The sequence below is a fragment of the Protomyctophum bolini genome, assembly GCF_963924005.1.
Source record: "Protomyctophum bolini genome assembly, chromosome: 22".
Taxonomy (NCBI): domain Eukaryota; kingdom Metazoa; phylum Chordata; class Actinopteri; order Myctophiformes; family Myctophidae; genus Protomyctophum; species Protomyctophum bolini.
In genome coordinates, this window is record NC_137883.1 from 4,442,076 (window position 1) to 4,465,535 (window position 23,460).

At 41.3% G+C, this 23,460-nt stretch overlaps 2 protein-coding genes across 2 annotated transcripts in view; both read right to left on the reverse strand.

Moving 5' to 3' along the window:
• Positions 1-23,460, reverse strand: part of rcl1 (RNA terminal phosphate cyclase-like 1) — a 106,779-nt gene that overhangs the window by 11,739 nt on the left and 71,580 nt on the right. The window lies entirely within an intron of this gene.
• Positions 1,435-17,803, reverse strand: LOC308310006 (dual specificity testis-specific protein kinase 1). The gene is made up of 10 exons (XM_080756027.1): positions 17,704-17,803; positions 12,449-12,555; positions 12,243-12,347; positions 10,773-10,894; positions 10,404-10,452; positions 9,633-9,782; positions 6,267-6,446; positions 4,880-4,963; positions 3,630-3,716; positions 1,435-2,142 (listed from the first exon to the last, which is right to left on the reverse strand). The coding sequence occupies exons 2-10, from the start codon at positions 12,530-12,532 to the stop codon at positions 2,050-2,052; spliced, it is 954 nt and encodes a 317-aa protein (XP_080612153.1). The 5' UTR covers positions 12,533-12,555; positions 17,704-17,803; the 3' UTR covers positions 1,435-2,049.

Consider the following 23,460-nt stretch of genomic DNA (forward strand, 5'->3'; position numbering starts at 1 on the left):
GCTGCAATAAGTGCAGGGGACATTCCTGAAGAAAGGCGTGGTGCGGTTTGACTTTGACCTCGCGGTGTGCCAGGTAGGAGGAGAACTGGTTTCCCACGGCAAGAGGTGATGGAGATGCACCGACGCCAGACCACTGACAAACCGGTTGACAAACTGCCTAAACTGGTTCTGTGCGGGCCCCAGAAACCACGTCTAAACCGTTTCCGTGCTGGTTCTGAAGAAGACCGGTGAAGTAAATGCACTCAACCCAAAAACTACACCCAGAAAGGGGTGCATATACGTTTGTTTAGACATACTAACAGTTCGACAGGCATTAGTCGGACAAAACCGTCACTCCGGTCCAGATTTTCAGACTCATTGGTTATTTTTTTTATAAAACAAACTTTCAAGGCAGAGAACAAACAGTGTATTTTGTTATTTTAGGCAGAATAAAATAAACTCTAATAGCCTGGCTTAATAATATCACCGGCAGATTTGCGTCTGGCCACTGCGAGGCTATAGAGAATAACGTTGTAAAATGAACCTGTCTTTTTTCCAGGGCAGTGTAAAATAAATAGGGCATTAATATAAATTGGACCTCTTCCTGGCCAGGAGCGCTTGTTTTCAAACACCTCGACGGAGGCCCGGCGTGGTGCAGGCGCCTGAGGTGGACATGCAGGGCCACGACTCAGAGACAGCGGAGGCAGACGTTGTCGCGCACGTTACCGGCTGCGCACAGCAGCTGCGCACAGTTTTTAGACAGCATGGTGGATGGAAAAGAAGCTTCACCTCCTCCGCGCCCGACTGACGCGACGGACAGCTTCCCGGACGCGCTCTCCTCCTCCGCGTCAGTCGGGCGCGGAGGTGGAGCTTATCTTTTCCATCCACCAGCTGTCTAAAAACCCCACAGAGGGGCTTCAGGTTCTTCTGACGCGTCCACTCCACGCGCGACAGTGTGCCTCATGCCCAGAGATGAGCTATGAAGGTGACAGAGATGATAGTGAAGAGGAAAGAAAGCAACAGTAGAATAGATTTCTGTGTCAACAGATAATTACTACTACCCAGTGTTGTTTTCGTCGACTAAAACTAAGACGAAAAATGTTCGTCGACTACCTTTTTTCACTGGTGAAAACTAAATGGAAACTAAATGAAAACTTTCGTCAGGAAGGGACCAGTGGACAGAGATCCAGTATAAATAAAATAGACACGTCATTTTACACAAATAGCAGATCTACAAGCTCACAACGCGTCGCGGCGGGTTGTGAGCTTGTAGATCTGCTATTTTCAGCAACTGAAAAAACAGTCATTACGACGGCATCAAGGCCCGCCAAAATACATTTTAGTCGACTAAATCAACTGTAGATTTAGTATGATATTTAGTCGACTAAAACCTGCAGACGAAAACTAGACATTTCAGGTGACTAAAATGAAAACTATTCAAGAGACTATGACTAAAACTAAAATCTAAATGTGCTGCCAAAAACAACACTGCTACTACCCATAGTCTGCAGCAGGAACACAAGCCCCAACCAACATACCAAAGTTAGCCAAATGAACACAGCTAATGCCGAGCAAAAAACGATTAAGCTCATAGTCAAATCACAGATCAATCCTTAATCCACATTAACTATACACAACAAATAGTATCCTTAGTTTAAAGGCCCAGGTGGCTGGCTTTGTGTCACTTATCAGTCCTTATTAAGTGAGTAAGGGACAATAATATTGATATCCTCCAGGATTTCCTGATACAGGTCCAACTCTGAATGTGTGTCTCAAAGCACGAGTCAGAGGAGTGCAAAATAAAATAAAATAAAATAAAATAAAATAAAATAAAATAAAATAAAATAAAATAAAATAAAATAAAATAAAATAAAATAAAATAAAATAAAATAAAATAAAATAAAATAAAATAAAATAAAATAAAATAAAATAAAATAAAATAAAATAAAATAAAATAAAATAAAATAAAATAAAATAAAATAAAATAAAATAAAATAAAATAAACAATGTTCCTCTCTCCTGTCTCTGTACTGGACATTGTGCTGTGTTAACGAGCTTATATCTCATCCTTCATGCCATCATGCTCGTCTCAGAGCTACCATGGCCAACGTCTTCCAACTCATTCATCAGCTCCGAGAATGATGGTCTTCGGTATGACTCCATCTGGAAAACATGACACGGCTTCAATAAGTATACAGCAATAATAGTTAGCGGCCAAAAACCAAGCATCTATCTAATATGGCTTTGATTACACTACAGCAGTCAAAATGGTTCAGTAACTTAGACATATGCACCTACACTGACATGCATCAGATATCTGTCTATATAGACTGCACGTTGTCTGTCTGTCTGTCTGTCTGTCTGTCTGTCTGTCTGTAAATGGTGCATTTATATAGCACCTTCATCCAAGGCGCTTTGCGTAGATTGTGCATTACATTCACCCATTCACACACACATTCACACACCGATGGCGGCGGAAACCATGCAAGGCACCAACCTGCACATCAGGAGCAATCAGGGGTTCAGTGTCTTTGCTCAAGGACACTTCGACACTAACTCTGGGGGAGCCCACAGGGTTCGAACTGTCAACCTTGCGGTTACCATCCAGCCACTGCCGTCTGTCCGTCTGTCTGTCCGTCTGTCCGTCTGTCCGTCTGTCCGTCTGTCTGTCTGTCTGTCTGTCTGTCTGTCTGTCTGTCTGTCTGTGGTTCTAGACAGTGACAACACCATATACAAGCAGAAATGCTGCATGGGAGCCAAGCAATCAGCCCCATTTCAAACGGTTCCAAACTATAGTTTCAATGAACTAGTGCAGTATTTTGCATTAGAAGCGTCTGATTTGTAATTATGCACTCGATACAAGTAACGGTACAAATAAGACAGTATACCATTCGCTATGGTGATGACCAAATCCTTTGTTGCATTTAGGGTTTTTTTTTGCACCTTTTGTAATATCTTGGCAACTGTAATGCTTAAAAATGTGCACTCTATATGGTAAAAAAAAAGGTTGGTTTGAATTGTTTTTTAACCCATTAAAGCCCTATAACCAGACGGTTTTCGCGTTGTACCTGCGGTGTGATATGTCCTGTTGCACGTTGACGCGCGTTGACGCTAGGGCACTAAGCAACTAGTCGACGACTAGTAAATCCACTAGTCGACCTTGTTAGTACTTAGTTGACTAGTTGATTAAAAAAAAAAAAAAAAAAAAACGTTTTTCTTTGTTTGTTTTTTTTCCCGATTTTGTAGTCCTCAAGATCAGGTAGATTATAGTTACAGTCACCAATGTACACAGTTTTTAAATGTATAAATATTTCCAAAAAATATATATATATATTTTATCTTTTTTTATTTTTACATAGTTAAACAACTAGTCAACTAGTCGACTAGTAAACTAGGCAACTAGTCAACTAGTAAAAAATGACTAGAACAAGTGAATGCCCTGTAGTTGACGCGCGTCGTCCCTAGTGATTCAACGCATGGAATTCAATGGCCCCAAACCACACCAAAGGGTTGGAGACGGCGTTTACCGCTCACTCCTTTGCAAACCGTTTGGACCCAAGGAGTTGCATGGTGGCCCTTTGGTGTTGGTCTATATAGGGCTCAAGACTTGTGACCCAAACAGTGGGAGAAACACTGCTCTACTGGTTCACCTGACAGCAGGTGGCAGAAATGTCAATCGCACGTTGTGGACAACCTGGAACCATCTCACTGAAGGCCTTCACGTCAAGTCCAAAGTCCTGAAACGCACGCACGCACACGCACGCACGCACACGCACACGCACGCACGCACGCGTGCACGCACACACACACACACACACACACACACACACACACACACACACACGCACACACGCACACAGTTATGAAAGCATAATATGGCAGTCTGAATTAAAACCCCAAACGTTCAATTCCCTCAGACATTCATCCGGTGTAAAACCAAGTTTTTCTGTGTGTGTGCGTGCGTGTGTGTGTGTCTATTGTACATAAAACTGCAGTATAGGATAATATGCTGAATCCCATATCAGCTGACACGTACTGTAACTATATGAAATGGCTGCCTGCAACAGTCTTCTGGTCAGGGATGGATTTAAACTAACTATCAAGTGTGTTACACCATTCCCTCGTTCATTTTGGCACTTTATTGAAGAGCAACATCTAGTGTCAATGAACAGAGGGAAGACAGGGTAGGGTAGGGGTCGAAGGTTTTGAGGTGATGTTCTTCCACTCCTTTGCAGTAGGTATGTGTTTTTTTTTAATGTTGTCACTGTGTGCCTTTGTTGTCTTTGTGTATTGTATTGTATTTGTACAGTATCTGTATCTGTATGCTGCAGGAAGGGTCCTTGGGGTCCAAGACAAATTTCTCCTTCGGGAGACAAAATGAAGAAACCTTTGAACCCTGAACCTCACTTCTAGAAGACCTATTGTTGGAAAACCCTTTCAAAGACCACGCCTCCAAATCCCATCGTTACTCTGAATGTCACTTTTGGACAAAAGTATAGCCCGATCTACAAGCTCACAACGCGTCGCGCTCCGACGCGTTGTGAGCTTGTAGATGAGATTTTAGTCGACTAAATCTACAGGTGATTCAGTCGACTACAATGTATTTCGGCGGGGCCTTGATGCCGTCGTAACGACTATATTTTTTACACTTGCTGAAAATAGCCGAACTACACAAGCTTGTAGATCTGCTATTTTCAGCATGCGTAAAAGGTAAAAGGACTTATACTGGGATCTCTTGTCCACGAAAACAACATTGATCAGACCACACCTCCAGATCACATCGTTATACTCTCAATGTCCTTCCTATGTAGTGACATTTGGTTTTGGGGGACCTTTCCCGACAGACCCTCCTCCTGTAATGGCGGTGTGTCTGTCAGGAGAGACGAACGGTTGACTTTACCCTCGTCCTGAGCAGGACATCGGGATCCGCGGGGACCCGCGCCAGGATCTCACACAGCACAATTCCAAAAGAGAAGACGTCCACCTGGACGGACACACACACACACACACACACACACACACACACACACACACACACACACACACACACACACACACACACACACACACACACACACTATATTTAGACACCTACGTGGTGGAAGCCGGTATACATTTTAACCAAGTATACGGTGTACTATTTTGAGGCGCATTACTTTGAGGAAATTCTTTACTCCACTATACAATTATTAAACTTACAATACAAAAGTTATACTTGATTACAGATTACAGATTGAGTTGATTACTAAACATACATTAAGCCGTACATATTTATACTTTGTCTTTTTGCATATAACTGATCCACAAGCTCTCACAAACTGTCGCATCATGATATGTTGTGAGCTTGTGGATCTGCCTTTTCTTTTTTTCTTTTTTTTTTAAAGATATAACTTTTATCTTAGAAAGTACATTTTGACGCCAATACTTTTGCACTTTTACTCAAGCAAAATAAAGCTATTTTTTATTGTTCTATAATTGGTACTTTTACTTAATTAAAGGACAACTTCACCCACTTAGGCTAATTGGTCCTCAGATACAGCTCATGCCTAACGGGGATGGGTTTCCTTTTTTTTTGCCTTTATTGATATATACTGAATATATATATATACAGTATATATATATATATATTATATATACAGTAGCTTGACAGGAAACGAGGAGAGAGACATGGGGCGGGGGAAAGATCGACACAAAGCAAGGTTCGTCGGGATCGTGACTCAAACCCGCGACACGCCGTCATGGCTTGGATTTCCAGCCAAGGTGCCTGGACCGCTAAGCCAGCCCGGGCCACATGGGGATGGGTTTCTGAATGTTATATCCATATATGGCCATATTATGGGCCTGGCCATATATGGGCATATGGGGAGGGGGGGTAAACGTATGTGGAGAAATGTCTGAAGAGTGCAAACTGACTGTGAAAAGTGGACTGACTGATCAAATGGCAGGTGTGGGGGTTGCCGTGGCAACCAATAGGCTCTGGCGGAGGCTGGAAATTGGACAGGTGTGGGGACTTTGGCTCAAATTGGGTCCACTGGCAAAGCCTGACCACATGCCTTTTCTGGCACTTCTGGAGAACCGTGTGTCCGAACCGACTCGAGGCCGGGCACTGCACTCCCTGTGGTGGTGTGGAACGCGTGCGTCGAACGTGAAGTCGGCGTGTAGTACGACTGTACGTACGTACACACGTACAGTACAGAGATGTGGTGCATTTATTGTAAGATAAAAATCCTAATAATCATGGAGTATCATCTAATTTGTGTGTGTCAAGAATCAAAGCAACACAACACCTTGCAATTGTAGGCTTCTCCACGGATCATCTCAGGGGCCATCCAGTATGTCGATCCCACCAGTGACATCTTCCTCATGTTGTCGCCGTTTGGAAGCTCAAACGCCTGCACCTCCCTGGACAGGCCAAAGTCTGCCACGACCGCCTCCCGGCCCCACGCCATTTCCCTGATCAGACAGTTCTGTGAAAACCAAATAATCGACCCAGTCCATTTCAATGACCATTTGATGTTTTTTTAGAAACCGTTTTTTTTTTTTTCTGTCCCAAGAACATTTTTTTGCGGCTTGTATAGTCTATACTTGTATACAGTATAGTGACAAATAAAACCTTCTCGATAGATGAGGAAGCATGCAAAGACTGTGGTGGACTGTTTTATATCAATATCAAATTAGACAGTGATTTGCACAGACAATAATATTGTCATTATTATTATTATTATTCAGAGACCTTTACTGTAGTGCCCCCCAGAGGACACAAGCTGTAAGAGCTGCGCTGGTGGGCAGCATGACTTTTCTCCTCCCCTGCCCTTTTAATTGTTTGTGCTATATACAGTGATTAAAATGATATACACAAACATTACAAACGAGACGAGAGAGAAGAATCATTAGGGACACATTGGATGCATGTCTCATACAAATACCCATAACTTCAAATCCAATGTTGCATGTATGTATTCATTCTGTTATAGTATTGATATTGTTTGTGATGTGTGAAACTAAACATTCCGAGTCAACGTTTTCACAATAAATATGAAATGTTCAATATCACATGTCAGCTACAAATAAAGACAGACCATGTTTTCTACTGTAATGTATACTGTATGTACACATACATATGTCACATGTGTTACCACAAGGGGCTGTGAAACACTTGTAATGCAAAACATTCGGTTAACAGTTACATGTATTTCAAGTTTCAAAATGTGTTCCACCGAAAATAAAAATGCTGTGTGTTCTCTTTCAGTATTAAGAACTTATGTAGTTCTTTGCGAAAAATACTTTTAGAAACAACTTTTCGGTGAGATAAATGGTCAGTTGTTACTTATAGTGGCACCCATGGCGTGCTCTCTGGAATCTGCGTCTCTTTGCAAATATACACGTGTGACGTGTATATGTATACAAGCTTTAGTCGAACTAAAAGGAGCATCGATAAACCGGCAATTATGTTCAGCTTTTACTTCATCATGAAGTTGTAGTAGAGTACAACAAATGTATTGAATGTAATGAAAACCTCTCGGTCACTGTGGCTGTATGCATGCATCTTGCACTGTCTGTATCAGTGTGTTGTTTTAAACCTCTTAAAGGAGAATTCCATACTAGAAGGCTTTCTTACCTTCATTTGTAGTTGTGCAATTGAATGGAATTGAATGGGGCTATGGGGTGTTGTGCTAATTCGCTTATTTCCATTGCTCAAAAACCAATAGTATTCAAAGCAGCACACTTTACTACTTATTTCGATGTAAATAAGCGAATTAGCACAAAAACCCATTGAGGGCTTATGGTAGGGGAAATAGCCAATAATGCACTTTTGCACAAAATAACACCCGGACCTCTTTGGTGGGGACGTAACAACTACAAATAAAGGTAAGAAAGCCTTCTAGTGTGGAATTCTCCTTTAATAACCAGTCAAGGCAAGAGTAAGAAGAACAAATGCTCATTTACAACTGCAGCCTGGCAGAAAAGGCAAGGCATCTTGAGGGAGAGGGGAATAAGCTTAGGCGCTAAAATAAATCAATAACCATGTCAAAACAACACTGCTTGAGACAACTTGTTGTGATTCGGCACTATAATATACAATTGAATTGAATTATATAAAAATAAAAAAACTAACTAAATAAAAAAGAACTTGTTAATATACTCTAGCCAGATTATCCCTTGGGGTTAGTTCATGTCAAATACCAATCGTTCCATTTCATTGTGATCACAGAGACATGTGAGGATTAGCGCTGACATATCACTGAGCCTGGTTGACTTATCTTAAAAGTTTTTCCGGGTTCCTTATAGTAGAATGATTGAACGGAATGCATGAGTGCTTGCAACATGCAGTGCCGAATGCTTTGCAGGTTTGTAGCTATACTCAAAACAAAGACAAAAGACAACAAAGACTCGTGCATTTAAATTGTTTTTCCCATGGCAACTTGGCAAGCAAGCCCATGGGGCATATTACGATGTTGTGAAATCCAAGACATAATGCAGCACCACCAGAGAAGTGAGGCCATGGTACTTGTTTTTATGAAGGGTTGACATGGGTACAATGAGCACATTTCAACCGATGGCCATCACATCACATCGCTATATGATATTCATCTCGTGGTCCACTCTTTAACACATTCTTTATTTATTTTTGCGTTATATTGTATATCGTGCAAAATGTAAATTAATCTAATTGGTCTTTTGAATAGAAAACCCTGGGATGCTGCGCATAGCTGTGACAAACAGAATGCACCATCATGTGTTGAAGGTGTGTGTGTGAAGTAGGCTATATAGCAGAAAGAAGAAAGGGTGTCTATAGCCTATTGCCTGAAATAATAAATAAATCTTTTAAGGATCCAACTAACACATCATTTCTTTCAATCGTTAAATGGGTTTAAGCCTGTCACTTGTTAGAATGAACAAGTAACACAACATTTTTACTACGTTTTCTTTTTTTCTTTTTTTTTTTTACATATTTTTTATCCCACGATTTTGTAACCCATTTTTCACCCCTGTGCCAATCATCTGCTGTGATCCTGGCCTCTACACACCCTCCGCCAACCTGGGGAGAGCAACGGACTTAACTCATGCTCCCTTCATGCCTGAGTGTCCAAGTTGCTCCTTTACACCTGACAGGGGGGGGGAGTTTCCCTGGTTGGACGTATAGCGCGTGGAGAAGGAACACGTTATTCCAACCAGTTCCTTTCCCCTCCATCAGGCGCCCCGGCTGGCCAGGGGGAGGCAGTTTAGAGACCAGGATTACTGCATGTTTTTGTGAGGGTATCTACCCTAGGGGACACGGGGAGAACATGGAAACTCCACACTACGTTTTTAAGTGGCGCAAACCACTTCCTTAAGTGACTATGTGTGTGGGTGGCTGGCTGCATGGGTATGTGTGAGCACGAAAACAGCATGCTTGTATAACTCTGTCATTTCTCAACCGTTTCGGACGCGGGGCGGCTCGCCGGAATCGGGCCGGCACCCTGGGTGCGTTCCTGTGGGTCTGGAACCCCCCCCCCCCCCCCCCCCCCACACACACACACACACGGAGTTGCATCATGCGTGTGATTTTTAAAAATGTATAGAGTGGTCTCAACAAATTTCAGAATGCACACCATGCTTTGGTTCAATAATTGTGAAAGACCTGGAACAGACAGATTAGAGCATGACTGTACCCTGGAGTTCAGGTCCCTGTGGTAGATGTTCTTGTAGTGCAGATAGGTCATCCCTCTGCAGATGTCGCAGGCCAGGTCGTTCTTCTCTCTCCAAGACAGATCCACAGCCTTTTGGGCCAGCAGCTCTCCAAGGGTTCCTCCAGTAACATACTTAAACATGTACAAAATAATAAAAAGCGTATTTTATTTTTTATTATTTCTTTTACTTTGCAGATGTTCCAGGGGGATTCTAAATGTAACCACTTTAACCTCTTAAACCCCAGGGGGGGGGGGGTCCAGGGGGACAATCCGCAACATCGGAGTTGGAACCGGAGACCGATTGGGTCTCCATTGACCCTGCTGAGCGTTGTTCATGAGGTGGACAGCGGCTATGGGGCTCAAGAAGGTCCATTTAGGACGTCGAAATTAAAAAAAATGTCTATTGTCAAAATCCTGAAGATTTTCTGAAAAACCTTGTTTCTGTATCAGTGGTGCTCAGTATTTCATGTCAAGAACCCCCACAAATTATATGTAATATGCCTCCCCCCCCCCATCTAAAAATATGTTGTTCCATGAGGGACCTCCCCCAGAAGCAAAGATTTGAGTTAAAATGTTCACTGTAATAATATATATTCAATGATTTTCACGATTTAAAAAAAAGAGCAAACCTACGAGTTCATAGCGCAGTGCCGCGCCATGGATATGAGCTATATATAGCTCAATAGCTAAACTAAATATAGCTAAACTATAACATAATGCTTTAAAACACCAAAAGGCAGATCAAGAGCTCACCTCCAAAACTGGATAAAGCTTCTGATCCTTCTCACAGATTCCGAGATACCTACAGCATATGGAAGAAAAGTCCAATTAGTTATTCAACATTTTATTGAAATATAGGCTAAATGTGAATGTTGAAGTAAATGAATGTTACTTTGGAGCGTTCCGACAGTGTGATAGAAATAACATATCGTATTCGGTGGAAGGCTTCTAAAGATTTGCTGTTAAGTGAATTCATACAGACTGATAAGCAAGCTGATTTGATGGCTTTTGGGTGTCTTGCAGACACTGTTTAGACATTTCAGACCTTCGTATTTTGGCTTGCAGCGGATATGCGATGTAAAAAAAAGTTCGGAAACACCCTATGACTATACGTAGGCCTACCTGACAATGTTGAGGTGGGAGAGTTTCTGAAGCAGACCGATTTCTCGTACGATGCTTTCTTGCTCCACCTCGGTTTTATAGACCTTCACCACTTTAACTTTGTGTGTAGCACTGTGAGTTATCTGAAAAGGCATGGGTGACGCTACAGCATGTTAACTTGCAATATTTGTTTCTCACTACAAAAGAAAAGAAAGAAAAAAAAGGAATCTTTCAATTAGTTTTCGATATTAAAAAGGTTGTGGTGCAGACGTATACTATTGACCACTTCCACATTATAGACTTCCATTTTCTCTCCCTTGAAAAAAACGCCCGTGGTTTCTGAGGCTATCAGACTGCCATTATTATGACAATATTGTCAAGCCATCTTTTTTTTTAACTTAATTGTTATTGATGAGAAGACAGAGACACCAACACACAAAAAAATACAATAAGAAAAAAAGAACATTTTTCATAATACTAAGATACATTGTCGAGCCATCTTTGAAGCCTCCAATGTGTATTCATTTCAATATTTACTTTAATAAAGTGAGAAATAACATGGCGAGAGTGCATCGCTATATACTACAGTGTGTCATTTAGGTATATACTTTACTACATCTTTTCCCATGTCCCCTTAGATCAGCTCTGTAACACACCATGTTATCAGTAAAAAAAAGCATATTTCTTTTGGCACGGGCTGTGGGAAATTTCACTCTTAATGTCATGCTCATGTTGCTTGCATCTAAACGGAGCACTTTCACAACACCTATCTATCTGTCAGAGATAATCTGTGACGCCTATCTTCAACAGATCGGCCGCAACAGTGTTCAAGTTCCCTGCGAACGTGCTAAACAATGGCAGGAAATAAACAAACAACGTCCATTGGCGTGACACCGTGGTTTCGCCTCAAAGGAAAAATACTTGAGCTATTGACGTGTAGGCTACTATAGTCATCACAACTTAAGTGACAAAGAAAACAATAATTGGCTCCAAAAAGCCTTGTCAGCTTAGTGTACAGTACAGTAGGCCTACAGTATCGCACGCCATGGTGCTCCTCTCTCCCGCATGCATTTGTGCGCGTGTGTGTGTGTGTGTGTGTGTGTGTGCGTGTGTGTGTGCGTGCGTGCACTGAAGTCACATGAATCCAGACAAACCCTGATTTCATAGTAGCCTACATTCTCCTGGGCATAGCACATAACAAAGGGATCAAGCATGTACCTTCAATCACACATTCATGGTTACACTATATACTATAGCGAAAGGTATCATGCCGTCTGTGGCAAATTATGCAAAATATAGCTTCAATGCGAAACAGATTCATCTGTGATGTTATAGCCAAACATTTGAGACAAGGAAGGGCAAAGACAATGAGGCTATAATGAAAATGACACAAGGGCAAGGCACACACAGCCTCCCAATTAAAACGAATCCCGGAATGCAAATGTTTTTCTAGTTTTGTTTGTAACTTGAGTTTACACATCAGTAGGCTACCTTATACACATCGGCAAAGAATCCAGTCCCGATCAACTCAGCACTGTGATCCTCCCACTTCAACAGCTTTGGGACCACGACCTGCACTCGTTTAAAGCTGTCGACCTGGGCAAAGCAAAGGGGAAGATTGATTGCTTTAAACAAAACATAAACCCGATCAATTAAAACGATAATCAGATCAGCACAGACAGTATAATCCAACTGACCTGGCCATAATGGTCCGGAGGAGAGGTGGATTTTAGGATGGCATTGTTGCGGGAAACTGGGGTCACGCTCACATGATGAGACATGGCATCTGCTTTGTCTGGGAATTCTGAAATAATTATTTACAACAAGGTTTAATGCCAGTAAAGAGAAGCGACCTCGCCCCAAAGGCCGCTGAGACAACAGGTCTCGGAATGCCCATATTATTCTACACTTGCCAGCCCATAGAGCCCCATTGTGAACCCGGACATGTTGAGTACACCAAGGTTTTATGTTAGAAATGTTGACTATGGGGTCCCCAGCATAGAGAAACTGCCGGATGCAAACTTGCATATGTTGAGCAATTTTCATAATTGGCATAATATGTGACCATGCCATTACCATGTGTCAAACTAATGGGTTTTCATGATGCTGAATCCATTCCAAGTATTCAAGTATTAGTTTTGCTAAAAAAAACACTCATTGGGCTAAAAACGGCCATGTCCATCAGATTTGTGATGCCGGTAATGGCCGTTTTAGCCCAATGAGTGTTTTATTTTGCAAAACTAATGCTTGGAATGGATTCAGCATCATGAAAACCCACTAGTTTGACACATCACATGCTACATAATTTAACATAAAGCATGATGACATTTTGAATATTTTGCCTTCTATATAGGTTGTTAATGGTATGGTCACATATTATGCCAATACAATACAAAACAATATTATGCCGATTCGCTCAGCGTGAAGTTCGAATCGTGATTTTTTTTTAAATTATTATTTTAGGTTAGTTTTGTCAGATTTCTTTTTTATGACTGTAAGACTGATATCTGGCATGCATTGAATGTATGATTCAACTTGTTATGGTTTATATTAGCGTGTATATATGGAACATGACAACCTACTGTGAAGCTGTTCACAAAAAAAATACCTAACTTTGCTACTACAGGGAAAACACGCACAATTTGTACATGTGTTACTATTATTTGTTACACTTTGATTGCTCTTTCTTGCACTCTTTATTCTTTGTTTGCTGTGGTTTTGTTGTTTAATGTTTTGAATGTTATTATGCTATCTAGTATCTATATGCTGCTGCATTGTCTGTAAGGAAGCCAAAACAAAAATATGTTTTACTCTTATGTACCATGTACACAATGTAACAATAAAGTAGGCTACTTCATATTCACCAAAACAAGACTCGAACTCCCAACACAGGACTCGGCAATCAATGAATAGCTTTGCAACCACTATATTAATGGCAAGTACCCAGCTAGCAAGTCATGGCGCGCCGCCTGCGGGAGGCGGTCGCCGCGCGCCGCCGATCGTGTCCTCCGCCGGGCGCGTCGCACGATGTGGCCGCGTCGTTCTTGATCAGCGTGTGCCGTGCGCGCCGACGCGCGTGTAGCCGGCGCCCCGCTTCTCTGCCGCGACTCGAACGTCAGCTACCGAAGGCAGCAGCAGGACAGCGTGGAGCTGTCTTATGACACCCCCCCCCCCTCCCATATTGCGACCCCGCACCCCTCCTCCCCCATGCTCACCTCCCTCCCACATATTTATAGAAACATAATAAAGCAGCAAATGTATACTTAATTTTGTTTCTTTATTAGGAAAAAAAAGGTTACAATGAAATAATTTAGGCACATAGAAAAAATATGTAAACAACCAAGTTTAGAATACAAGAAAACAGTCATACCATTCAAACACTTTAACCATCATTGTTGGCTCACGAGCTTGTAGATTTGCTATTTTTGAAAAATCGTGAAAATGTGGCCCAAACACAGTGAACGTTTTAACTAAAAACTGCAAGGATTTAGAAGACATTTTGTGGAATCAGTTCTCAAGTTTAATTTCTATAAAACACCAAGTCTATTCTGTGTGGAGTTAGTTATGTAGCGTAGGCCCAGTAATGTTGCAAAAACAGTTACACAGCAATAAACAGAACACACAATCGAGATTCACCTTTTGAGCAAGAAATAGTGCAGCATACATTCAAGAGTCCATTTGGAAAATTTTGAAACATCGTGAAAATGTGACACAAATCTGTAAATATATATTCTTTTGCTGCAAACGTTTTAACTAAAATCTGTGAGGATTTAGAAGACATATCAGTTCTCAAGTTTAAGTGCTTAAGTCTTTAAAACACCAATTCTCTTCTGAGTGGAGTCAGGAGTTTCTGAGCGTAGCAATGTGTGTATGTCCCCGTGTCTGTATGTCCGAGCACGGAAAGCTGGGTGCGTTCCTTGAGGTCTGGATGTTGCATATAGTAGAGGGTCAGGGAAACCCGACTGGTGGTAGAGCAGAGGTTGCATTTGAAGTCGATAGGTCTTCCTCCAGCGAAAGCTCGTCTGAAATCACAGAATTAATTAAATAAATTATTTTCACCTTAATCATTTCTCTGGCTTGTGATCCATGACTTAACAGTTGCCCTGTGGGTAAAACCCAGCCATTTTCTAATTTCTATTCCTGTGCTAAAATGTGACATGTGACAAAATGTGAAAATGTTCTTACCATTATTATTATCCATCACCATCATCTCCACGTGACCTCCTCATCTGTAATTTGAACAAAATCAAATACAAAATTGATATGGATTGCATTTGTATAGGGCTCACAACACGGGAGCTTGTAGATCGACTATTTTCACCATGCAATCAAGCTCATCTCCCTTCTACACCTCAGTCATTTAAAATGTCATGATGGTAACAAATTAACAATGGTACACATTTCAAACTTGAGGCAAGAGAGCTTGTAGATCGGCTATTTTCAGCAGGATCCAAAGGCCAATATATACAGACGTTACACAAAATATATGGCTTAACCTTGTTATGTAGCTGCTGTTGTTGTTGTTGCCATGATGTAACTGGAGTAGAAACCAGGTCAGGGTGGTAGAGAACGCAGGGTTCCAGTCCTGAGAAGTTTAGACAAAGACAAAGATACAAAATTGAAATTTGTTTTCAGTAAAAAACGTTCAGTTGTTTCAAAAAGTAATTACTTAATTCAGTGGTTCCCACCAAATAACTGTTCAGACAGAGCAGAGACAGGGCAGTTTAATAAAGATTCAAATTAGCATTGATATTTAAGTCCACAGTCATCACAGTAGGCCTATACTTACTTTAGAAAATGCGTTTCATGGTGCAAGTTCAGGAACAAAGAATGACAAAAAATGTGATTTACAGCAAAAATGCTGTTTATGTAGCCTATACACAAGCAACGTATCAAATCTTATCCAATTCGAATAATTGTGGACTTTTATCAACATAAGAAGACGTTAGAAAAGAACATCATGATACATTATTATTGTTCGCTACTAAACCATTTTACTTCTGATGAGGTTGCTTTGTTTCCCCAGGCTCCACCAGCTAGCTAGCTAGCTATAGCTACCGGATCGGATACACCGGTAATCTATTCCCTCTGCTAGCGTTAGGAAACGAAACGATTCTAACACGTGCAATTACACGACACACAGTATATATCAGATATAAAAATACACTGACCTTTCAACTGAATTTCTCCGGAGAAAAACTGTGTATAACTAATATAAGCATTTGTTGGGCAGTCGCACCGTCTTCTGCCTCCACCTTAGCGTCGAGTCAACAAAAACAACAACACTGCAATGCATGCCGGGTGAAGCCTTGGTCCCAGGCTTCACCATAGAGAGGGGGGGGCTTCACGGGTGAATTTACTGCACGACCACAGTAAAGTGTTACAACTTACAATTACTATAGTCTGCAGGTACATAATTATTACTATTAATACAAATTAAAACGAAATATAGCTGCAAGAAGAAGTAGAAGAAGAATCCACTTATTTATATTCAATAATAGTTAAAAAAAAAAAACCATAATAATCCTACAAAATATAATATTATTATTATTGATTTATTTTATACATCGTCTGAGAGAGAGAGAGAGAGAGAGAGAGAGAGAGAGAGAGAGAGAGAGAGCGCAAAAGAAAGAGAGAAGAGAGGAAGAGAGGGGCGGGGGGGGCAAGCCTCAGGACAGCGCCACGAGGGCTGTAAATGCACACTGTTGCGCAGAGGAATGAAAATCTAACAGAGGCGTGACCGTTTGTCGCGGGGACAGCGGGGGGAAGTCCAAGCCAGCCCGGGCGTGCTACGCTGTGAAGGCGACAGCGGGAGGCGGTAGCTAGCGGGGAAATGTTAGCTGGGTAAACTCCAAAACTAAAATATAAACCACCTATAAGTAAGTTGCATGAATTTGTTTGCATGTTTATGCTTACAGTAACCAATCACATGCATGTTTAAAGTTTACGTATTCATTATGGCATGAGAGCGTTGGGGAAACCAATCTGCAGACTCCCTCCTTACATTCTCACACCCACATGCACTGAAGCTTTCCCGGCATGCAGGAGAGTGGGCAAAGAGGCCCGCCCGGCTCTACATCTCAGCAAGAAACACAGAGTGTTTGTGTGTGCAATTATATTTCACAGAGACGGACGGACGGACGGACGGACGTACGGACGGACGGACGGACGGACGTACGGACGGACGGACGCACACGCACACACACACACACACACACACACACACACACACACACACACACACACACAGAGTCTGGTGATGCAAGTGGGACAACAATGCAGGCCAAAAGAACCACACAGATGGATGAAAGTAAGGGGGGGTTAATTAGGGTTCTCAACGTTTTTGGCTAGTAAGGGACCCCCTGGAAACGCTTAGGCCATGTTTCGCGTCATCATGCATCATGAATGGCTGCAGTATTGTGACACATTATATACACACACACACACACACACACACACACACACACACACACACACACACACACACACACACACACACACACACACAATTAAATATTGTATATGACAATGTTTAATCTAAGCCTATATTCTATCTCTACCAGACAAATATGGACAGTGAAGTTACATTCATAAAGATTATTGAATCATTTATGCTATGTATAGCTCTATGGTCATTTGTCGACTCATCTAATCACTCTTACTAAAATAAATATGAATATACTATTATTATTATTCTCAATAGATTATTTAGAGAATTAAACACAGTTTGTAAACCAGTCCAAACCCATGAACCCAGCTAGTCCACTGTCCACCTTGAAAACGGAACAGGTAGTCTAGTCTATACTGTCCAGGTATCTTTCAAGCCCACATAGTCACTTTTGGAGCTCGCCATCGAAGATTGAATAAGCATCACTTATTCCAGCAAAAGGAAACTGTCTGTCAACTCAACTGGTCAATCTTATTTATCACAATACAAAGATGAAACACTTACTCAAGCCTTCAGGTTGGTAACTTGATGAACTTCAGATTATACCGATTTGATTATAGGCTATACAACTTGATTCAACTAAACTGTCTAATGAAACAACAACTAAACTCGTCCGCTTCCACCAACGTCTTGATACCACTCCCCCATGAATCACTTTGTGGTGACGCGAGGTTTTGTGGCGCTGAACTTGATGCACAGTCGACTAGCCTACAGTCAGTGTGAGACAATAATTGCTCACACGTACACGTCGCTCATGTGGGTGTGAATGTTGTAGGCTAGTACGTAGTTCTTAAACAATGGTTCAATAATCAAATTATAGCCTATAAAATCTTAGCCATGGTCCACATGTCATTTTAAATCATGACAGTCATGTTTCAGGGCTAATAACATCTCAGATCTGTGAACGAACCTTTCTGCAGGTGGTAGACTAGTCTAAATGCAAGGTGTAAAGATGTCAAAAATCAACATGTCACTGGCATGGGTTTCTGAATTGTCCACCGACCACAGCCCTCCACTGAGTCTGAGACACAGACGGGGTAGACAAAATTGGCACCATGATATGACCATATTATCATGAGCATATGGAGATAGGTTGAACATGGGTGACGTGACGACGTCCTTTAAACTTTACTTTATTGAAAATTATGCCGTGTTTAGGACCTATACCGATAAAGAGATTAGTGGGTAAAGCTATCCATGTGATTCAACCTTCAACACAGTAACACACTCTAGTGGACAGTCTCTGCAATTACAACCATACATTTTAGTGTGAAGTAGCTTATATATGCAATAATATCACACTGGAATAAACCAACACAATGAATGTGATCTTTCTTTACAGATTACTATATGAAGACCTGCAAAACCTGTCAGTCAATCCGTCCATCACACCACCATATATGGCCTGTCACGCCTCGTGACACGCAGCTCATTGGCTGTCTCCAGCAAATCTACATCTGGCCAGTCAAACCTCAATTAGATCTCCATATATGGAGCTGACCTGTTGATCCCTCCCAACCCACCTCCGCTTCCTCTTCCATGTCTCCCTTTTGACTGATACCTGGTCCATTTAAACTCTAGACGGGCCTGTTGACTGATACCTGGTCCATTTAAACTCTAGACGGGCCTGTTGACTGATACCTGGTCCATTTAAACTCTAGACGGGCCTGTTGACTGATACCTGGTCCATTTCAACTGTAGACGGGCCTGTTGACTGATACCTGGTCCATTTAAACTCTAGACGGGCCTGTTGACTGATACCTGGTCCATTTAAACTCTAGACGGGCCTGTTGACCGATACCTGGTCCATTTAAACTCTAGGGGATATATGTTGATAGTGGAAAAAGTGTCCGTGCGTCTCCACAATGTTTGTACTTGAGCTTGTGGATCTGCTATTTCTCAATAGCTAAAGCATAACATAATGCTTAAACAAGCGTCGTGACGCAATAATAGGTAGGCTACTACTACTAAAATTGTAATGAGTAGAATGGGATAAAAGACGGGTTTCATGACCAATTAAAATACATTTTGATTAGAGATGCACAATTAATCGGTATCGTTATCGGAACGGTCTCAAAATAATACAGATTATTGAATCGGTTTTCACCAGCAAAAATGTTTTGAAAAGAAAAAAAATCATTAATGAGTTCAATTTAAATCAATAGTGTCTAGTAGCCTACGTCTAGTCTAGAACAAAAGCCACATCAAATATGTAAAATCTCAAGTAAAACAATTTACTTTACATTGTTTCTACATTTAATTTGTGACACTTGGAAAAAGAGTAGAGGCTATTTATTGATTGATTGAATGAATGCTTTATGAACAGGCTTTGGGCCAAGCCCCTATATAGAGCGCCGCAGTCCCGCCCCCTTTCAGAAAAGTGAGTGGCCCAGGAAGTGGAAGCCCCATGCATTCTCCCATCGGCACTTTTAATATAATTTATTTAAAGACGGACAAAGCCAATTCGGATCGTGACGAATCATGACAATGAACACAATATTTTGGGCCGATCAAATAATTTATAAGACGAAAAATAAAACAAATAGTGTTGTCTCCTGACTTTCTTTTCTTCTTTCTAATGATTTGATCGTCCCAAAATATTGTGTTCATTGTCATGATTCGTCACGATCCGAATTGGCTTTGTCCGCGGCGTAACCGTCTTTAAATAAATTATATTAAAAGTGCCGATGGGAGAATGCATGGGGCTTCCACTTCCTGGGACACTCGCTTTTCTGAAAGGGGGCGGGGACTGCGGCGCTCTATTGGCTAGGGGCCCTCTAGGCTCGTTTCCATTGGGGTCCTCTGTATAACATCGGAATCGGTCAGGGTCGGCAGATAATACGACCCTGCAAATAACCGGAGATCGGTCATAATCATTTCATAATCGTGCACACCTAATTTGGATGAATTCAGATGTAGGCTACATGCCATTAACCAATTATAGGAGTATAAGCAGGGCTATATTATGCAGTTATCTGTGACTAAAACGGTAACAGACAAGAAAGGGTAAATTAAGTGTAAATTTATTGATGAGATTGCCTTATAGCTCACAGTCATAAAATAAATACTTCTCAAGAGTACAGAAAAAAAGTCGAATAAGAACAATACAGGATCATCAATGCAATTCATCCCTTTGGCACTTTTTGGAGCTTTGCCTTCTCGTCAATATAGCAATGGCTAATGTACGCCCTTTTCACATATTTTTTCCCCCCGCTTGCGTAGATCAGTTATTTACGGCAAGCAAACACCATTGTGTGACAAAGCATACATTATAGGCTCGCTCTGGTCCATAGCCTTCTACTGCTTCTACGATTCTGCCCTGCGCAGTAAGGCTATGGGACTTTCAGTTTTAAATCTCAAATCGAAATCAGACCAGACCTCTCCTCTTTGGCGTAATTAAAAAGAACGTTTTAGCTACTCACCAAAACAATCGCCACTATGGGGCGCAAAAAAGACCCTGAGTGCCAGTTTCTATACATTTTTATTTTTATTTTTTTGTTAAAAAATGATAATTGCCCAACGTTATACACGTCTTAAAAAGACGATAAAGACGTCGTTGGCGCTACGGGAGTTGCTAAAAAAAAAGAGGTCAATTAGGTCGTTGGCAGACATTGAGTTAATTGTGTCATTAGAAAGCCTACTTTCCTTAGTGGACGCACTCTGAGCCCCCCACCACCACCACCACCACACGTATAAACGGTACTTTTTGGCCAGAAAGGGATTTTTTTTTCTCACCGGAGGAAAGATATCCTCTATGAGGCAGTTCTCTGGGCAATATCAGTAGAGGGCGCAGCGGAGTAACTAAAAAAAATTTTTCCCCCGGTGAAAACAAAATTCCCTTTTTGCCCAAAAAGTACAGTTTATACGTGTGGTGGGGGGGGGGGGCTCAGAATGCGTCCACTAAGGAAAGTAGGCTTTCTATTGACACAACCCGCCTTTGTTTTGGTGAGTAGCAAAAACGTTCTTTTTATTTACGCCAAAGAGTAGAGGCTGGTCTGCATTCATGCGAGCGGCGGAAGTTGAGAGTAACATAGCTCTAAATGAAACGCATTAGAGCTATGGACCAGAGCCAACATTAGGCTTATCCTTCCCAAATGGCTAGATAATGATAATAAATAAACAAAAACTAAAAATGTATTTCTTCTTCTATAGCGCCTGGCCCTTTCCTTCCGAGTAAAATAGTTAAGTAATGGTCTTTAAAAGGCCCAAGTACACAATCTTGAGGTATACAGGTTGACAACGCCTTGTATAAAGAGACCGTCATGTCCGATCGACCGCTTACGCGGCCAGCATCCGTATCGCGTGGAAGGTTTCGCTGAAATTAGCCGATCTTCAAGCTCGCGACGCGATCGGCCGTTTTGTCAACAACAGCTCTCCCCGGGAATAACAGAAAACTGAAAAACACACCAGCACAGAGCCCTGAGGGACTCCGGTTTTAAGTGATTATGACGAATACATGAACTTGAGCATCATCTAAAAAAAAAAGGGGTCCACTGCACGAAAAATAATCATCCTCTGGCACCACAACAACCCATTTACTGTATACAGAAACACCAGCTCAATGTATAGTCTGAATCATTATATCCCTCATTTATATATATATATACACACACACGCACACCACAAAAAAAGGTCCATGCAAAAACAATTAAAACGTTTGTGAGATCAAAAGGAAATTATAAAAAAATTAACGATACCGCATATAAAAAGTTAGACATAATGCCCCCATGTGATGGTTATCGGAGTTTGTGAAAAGAGAAAGATGCTCCAGTATACTGTATACAGTAGGGTCAGAGCTTTGGCAGATTTAATAGAATTGCATGGGAAAACCCTGTAGTATAGCCTGTTGGTACCAATCTCATTTCTAAAATACATACACATGACTCGTATTGGATTCTACTGTATTTGGGAATCAACATTTGAGCATTTTAATATTGATCTATTTGACTAGGGCTAAATAAAGGGCTTAATAAAAAAAAACACATCTCATGGTGATCCGATGCAAATAACATTCGTAAATTAATACTCTGCAAATTAACAAACAAACAAAAACCTATTCAAAGTGATGCAAATATTCTGCATCCTGGCTGCATCCTTTAAAGACTCACTAAATTGAGAAAGGACGCAATCACGTCACCCTTCCCGGTGGTCCTGGGATGCAATACTGTACTCCGTACTGTACTTTAACGTCGTTGAAGTGGGACTCATAAAATGTCCCCCCCCCCCCCCCCCATTGGACACATCTTAAAAGACCACCCCTGGGGTCCCGGGACCCATTACATTGAAAACCTATTTACATCACTGCCTATTTATGACAATTGTTATGTGCATTGATGCACATACATGAACAGACACAGGCAGACAGGCTGTGGAGCCATCCGTGTTAACCCATTCTGACCTGAGATCAGATTCATACGAGGTTTCCACTGGACACACACTGGTCTGATTAACCCATTCTGACCTAAGATCAGATTTAAAAAAAATGTCAGTCGTTCTTAGATTTTTCAAAAAATAGCAGACCTACAAGCTCGTAGCGCGCCACTCGGTGGCGCGCTATGAGCTTGTAGATCTGCTATTTTTCAATAGCTAAAGCATAACATGATGCCAACACCAAAACGGGTTCCCGTTCAGAATGCGTTAAAGGACAACTTTAGGGGTTTCTTTTTTCCAACCACGGTTCATGTTTTAGGTTGTTATTAGAGAATGTAAAAGATGAATGTTACATTTTTTTTTTCTTCATTTGCTGCCTTCTTTCGTTTTAGGGATTTTAGCTGTTTTTGCACAAGGGGGGCGAGGGCATTCGAGCATGGGGCTAAATATGTTTTTTTTTACAAAGCGATTATAGCGATGTTTTTTTTAAAATCATTTACTATAGTATTACTAGACCCCAAGAAATTACATCTGGTCACAAAAGATCACAGGATCTACTGAATGTGAAGGTATAGCCTACTGGGGGGAGGGGGGGGTCACACTGTCATAGGCTCAATATGTCAGCTTGACACATTCAGTAGATCCCGTGATCATTTGTGGCCAGGTTAAATTTATTGGGGTCTAGTAGGACTATAGTAAATAATAAATCGCTGTCAAATTTTGAAAAAAAATAAATAGATATTTAGCCCCATGCTCGAATGCCCCCGCCCCCCTTGTCAAAAACAGCTAAAATCCCGAAAAGAAAGCAGCAAATGAAAAAGAAATAAAATAACACTCATCTTTTACTTTCTCCAATAACCTAAAACATGACCCTTGGTTGGAAAAAAAATA